We start from the raw sequence: 5079 nt of genomic DNA, 5'->3' as shown, positions 1-5079 counted from the left end.
AATAAAATATGAACAAACAAACTGACAGCTTTTACTGCTGACAGGGAAAATAAATTCTCCTACTATATTAAAGTGGTATATTGAATCATGGAAGTTTTGCCTAAAACAGAGTACAATGTACTGGGAACTCTCCATTTCTGTTTGGACTGGTGGATCCATTTTTACAAGTCTACACTCCTCCACACATAACATCTAAGTATTTCCTCCACAAAACATATTACTGCATTGCTCACCCAGATTTACTTTTCGCAGACACCAAATACAAGATCATTTTTAACCGTACCAGCTTAGAACTTGAACACCAGCCTTACCACTTGAATATAGCACAAATGGTTCACCTCTGGCAAAATTATTCTAAACCTTGCTAAGTACAAGTCAGTATTGTTCTGTTGCAAACATGCACAATGTACCACACAAGCACAGTATCTCGCATGAAAGATGTACACAGTATTTGAGAATCTGCTTACACAATAATGGTGAAATGGGCAATTTTGATGTAAGCAGCTCTAAAGGACACATTCAAATGATTTAGTTCTACGTCTTCTTTATAGAAGTCAATACATTTTTAAATGTATCAAAACTGATAAAAGAGTTAACACACTGCATATGCCAACATATCCAATAAAAAATGAAGTAGTAACGGTCATTGCAAGGAAGATACCAGCCAGCAGACAGAAATCTCCCTTCTGAAACACTTCACCACTACCATGAAAATTCTCAATTACAGCAGTTCACAATGAGGCAGTTTCAGAAGAATTCAGGGAGTCCCATCCGGGGGAGGGATGAGAGGTTTGGAGAAATGCATGACAAATCAGTGTTTCTCTGAAACCATGTTATTTTGCAAGCTCCTCTTCATCTGAATCCCAATGTTTACATGCTTTACTTGCAATGTATTTGACATGAGGAGGGGATGGAAGGGAAAGGATCATGTCACAGGTCTGAAGATTATGTCTGACCAGATGCTGCCACCTCAGGTGGTCACAAACCTAAGTAGCTATTCATCATTATATCCACTGAGTTGTCCACCTGTGTGCTGGGAGGCAGTGTTTTGTATACAAACTGATCTGGATGAGTATCAGATACAGCTGTCAAAAACAGAAGACCTGTACACACAAGTGAAAAGATTGAAGAGAAAAAAACAGCAGTTAAGCAAAGCAGCTATAACCGTGTTTATTTACTGTCTAAACAGAAGGAATAGCAATGCCAGTACACAGCAGGCTTGCCTGGAAGTGGTTTTGATTGTGACACATCAAAGGCAGCATCTACATGTAGGAGATAAATGCATTTGTTAGGGAACGACAAAAAGTCCTTATTGCTCTGTTCACAGCAAAAGACCCTCCGCAGCACTCCTCACCGCACCAATTGCTGTTTCACCAGCAGAGGCTGGCAGTTTGTCTTTCTAACATAAGCTCTTATGAGTTTAATTTTTTACACCCAGTAATTACTGCTGATATTTAACGAAGTTTATGTTCTGTGTCTTCTAAGAGATACATAGCTCTAAGCTGGCTCTTCTGACTTGCTTCTGCTTTTTGGATGAGCAATGCCCTTCCCACCTGTTCAGTTTCCACCACTCACACAGAAATTCCATTTTCAAGTTGCCAAAACTGGTTTTGTTGCAAATGCCAGAAGCGGTGGGTCAGGACACCACAGAAACCTGCACCAGAACAGAAAGGTCCTTCACGCTTGAGAGCTTTCCAAAAATGCAGCGCAGCCTCTTCTCTGCACTGAAGTACCTCACTGGTGTGCAGTAATGTCCACTGGCCTAAGGGCATATTTCTGCTTTCATGCATGCACAAAGTGCAAGAGACTCATGTCCTGCAACACACACACACTTTACATACAAACACTACTCATATTATGGTGTTATAAAGACTTGTAAGCAGGCCACTGGAGATTTAGAAACTTGGAAGAATAAAAACATCGCACTTACCAGGAGGGAGAAGCCACTGTCTTGACCTTATACCCAGAAACTCCTATTTTTATAAACCTCTAATACTACATGGCAAAGGCCTTGTGACTCAGAACTACAGCTCCATACCCTGTACTTAACCATCAGAGTGATTATAATCACTCCCTGAGAATCTGTAGGTCCTCACCACAGCTCTTAAACCTCTCATTACATTATCAGCTCTTCTAAATACCTCAGCAGAATATCACCTTACACTCAAAACTGGCCCATGGGCGTGGAGGGAGATGTGAATTAGCCAAAACGGTTAACACATTACAGGGTCCACAAATGAAGCATTTTCTGCTCCCATTTCGTATCATCACACCAGGCTGGGATAACAAATAAACACTTATGCCTGAAGAGATTCACCATATGGACTTAATCCTACCTAAGTAACTGTTAGCTGGAACAGGAACTAGATTCTTATCCTGGCGGCTCTCATCACCAACTTCGTAAGGCCCATCATCAAAGATACCCAGATCATAAAATGTCTGATTCTTTTGCTCTGCACGAACCACCCCTGGGGAGATGAAATGATAAAATAAAAGCAAATGAATGGTAAAGGAGAAAAACAACAGATAAATGGTTCCCAAACAACGTTAATTACAATGAATGAGATAGTGACGGCTGTTTAAATGGGACAAACACAGAATAATGCACTGGGTGACAGCGTTTTCAAAAGGCAATGAATTTCTGCGTTCTATCTGTGTGCCACTCAGGCTGCTCTCCAGGGAGGCCATGCAATGATCTGGAAAACATGGGACACTAAGGAAATTCTCAACAAACACATGGCACTAACATGGTCAGGAACCATCCCCATCCCATAGTTCTTAACCTCAGTGTCTCTCTTAAAAGGGAGGTAAATACACAGGAATTAAAGAAAGAAATAATTAAAAATGACTGTTCAGCCATGACAATCACTGGTGATGTATTCAGAAAACATTATTTATGAGGAAAAGAGCTACTGGTTGATAGAATATGTGCTCCCCTTTTATCAAGGGGAGTATTTAACATTTTGGCAAGCACAAGCATGTTTTCCGTGATACATAAGAGTACTCCTATGACTGACAGACTGTCATAGCACTGGCTCTGCAATTGAAGCCAAGCAGTGTGTGAACTCAATATGCTGTTTCAGCTTGGTCAGGTTTTGTTGACAGATATGGGGAAGATTAAGTTTTCACTAAAGTACACCTTGTGCCAGAGCTTAACTCAAAGATTTTGCACGGTTCACAGAGCAGGCACAGGTGTATGAGGGAAAACCATAATGGTTCAAGGATCAGCTGTTCTAAAGAGGGAAACATTTACAGCTGTTGGTCTAATGAAGTGTGACAGGAAAAATCGCTTTCAGACAGAGCTGGCCATTTAGATGCTTCTCAATATAAACCAACAGAAAAACCATGGTTATTTTCCCCCTTCAGTTTTGGATTATCTCCTAGATGATAGAGAGTACTTGGCTCTTAATCAGACAGATTATCCATGGATTCAGATATGCATACATGTAGTATGGCTCTGTTCAGCTATCTTCCTGCAATCCTCCAGTATGTACTTTGGGAAGTCCTATTTTCTACAGACGTCACAAAGAACAAAATGGAGACTATTGCAGGATAAATATATTGAAAGGAATATCAGTAAATACTTGTGATACAGAAGCATACATTTTGTGAAAACAGGATAAAATAATTAGATTCCTGTTATCCCCCCCCCCCCCCCCAAAAAAAAAAGAAAACTGAGGATGCAACCCTTGTGAGCAAGGAAATGAGAAGGATATGCAGGAAGGAAGCCAGCTCGTACCTTTCCAATTGTAAGTGCCTGGGGCACCAAACACAATATAATGATAGTCTCTAGTAAAAGTAGCAGCAACACCTTGCTGACAGGAACCAAACTTCTCATGGCCTCTTAAACGACCATCACAAAAACTCCATACTCCATTATCCATATCATCCTTAATAGTGAGATCCTGGCTCAGCACATAGCACCTTCCAATGATATCCCGGGTTTCCTGCACTGTGTTTACATACTGTCTCTTCTCATAGCGATGTGCACATGTCTGCAAGATAGAAGAAATAAGTGATGCTTTCTGTATGTTTGTATGCAAGTCATCAAAAGAAGGCTGGACTCCTTTAGCAATACTTCATACTAGCAGTGCTGCAAGTCATCTGTAGACACATCCATGTTGCAATGCAGAGAGCTCACTGTTCCCTATGGGCAATGCATGGGAAAAGTTGGGCATCTATGGATACAAGTGAGAGCAACCACCTTCATGGATAAGTAAGGCCACATGATTAAATCCCTTTTCTCTGTGGGACCTCAGAGGTTTAGCCCTAAAGCCTTCCCTGATACCTAATGCCTCCCCTTCAAGAAGTGAGGAGGGAACCACTCTCTCTCATAAGGGAAGAAGTGTCTGTTTCTCCATAGCTGGCAGAGTTATGATGTACATGCTTGTGCAGAACATGAGAAGCTGGTTCAACCACCATCTACCTGAGACTACCTAAAACACACCCCTGCCAGGAAAGTGCCCTAAAGCAGAGGCTGAAAGCTCTTCCAATGAAAAGGAAGGAAGTTGTTCCTATTTCCTATGTTGGTTGTTCCACTTACAGAATAACTGTCACTAGGACAGAGCAGCAGCACTGAGTACAACTTGTTCCTTAACCTTTTAGACTATTCACCTGGGAACATAATACTAATCAAATATTTAACACAGAGGATGAACAGACCTGGGTTAAGTGGTGTAAACACCAAACCATTGTAAGAAGAGATGGAACAATCTAACTCCTTTGCCAGCAGTGTTTTTTGCAGAACCAGATGCAGTAGGTGTGTGAAAAGCAGAAGCAAACCAGGTTTCTCAGCTGATGCACCTTTTCTCCATTTCCTATTAAGGCTTAAATATTAAGCAAGTGTCCAGGTGCTCCATTCTCAGAGCACTGCAGTACTGCCCTGCTGCACAGTGACCTTCAGGCTGCCCACACCTCATCTAGTAAGTGCATTTCCCACTTACCATTTACAAAGACCGCATCAGTTGATGATTAATTATTCAATGAGCAGGAAACTCTGTCTGCTCTTCTCTCTCTTTGGGTTCTGAAGCAGACTGAGGCAAGTTATTTCTGCCTCTATCATTAAAGGACTCCAGATTC

General features: G+C 41.4%; 1 protein-coding gene across 2 annotated transcripts in view; it reads right to left on the bottom strand.

The window, feature by feature from the left end:
• ITGA6 (integrin subunit alpha 6) overlaps positions 1 to 5079 on the bottom strand; it is a 48987-nt gene that overhangs the window by 21166 nt on the left and 22742 nt on the right. For both annotated transcript variants that reach the window (XR_013957147.1, XM_080620519.1), the window contains exons 4-5: positions 3740 to 3995; positions 2337 to 2468 (exon numbers count right to left, since the gene is read on the bottom strand). Coding sequence is in view for 1 of the 2 variants with exons in the window: in XM_080620519.1 (XP_080476645.1) it covers positions 2337 to 2468; positions 3740 to 3995 (388 nt within the window). In the remaining variant the exon portion in view is untranslated. The remainder of the gene's footprint in view (positions 1 to 2336; positions 2469 to 3739; positions 3996 to 5079) is intronic.

The sequence above is a fragment of the Psittacula echo genome (assembly GCF_963264785.1).
Source record: "Psittacula echo genome assembly, chromosome: 6".
NCBI classification, from domain to species: Eukaryota; Metazoa; Chordata; class Aves; order Psittaciformes; family Psittacidae; genus Psittacula; species Psittacula echo.
The sequence above is the reverse complement of the archived record's forward strand: the minus strand, read 5'-3'. Positions and strand labels throughout refer to the sequence as shown.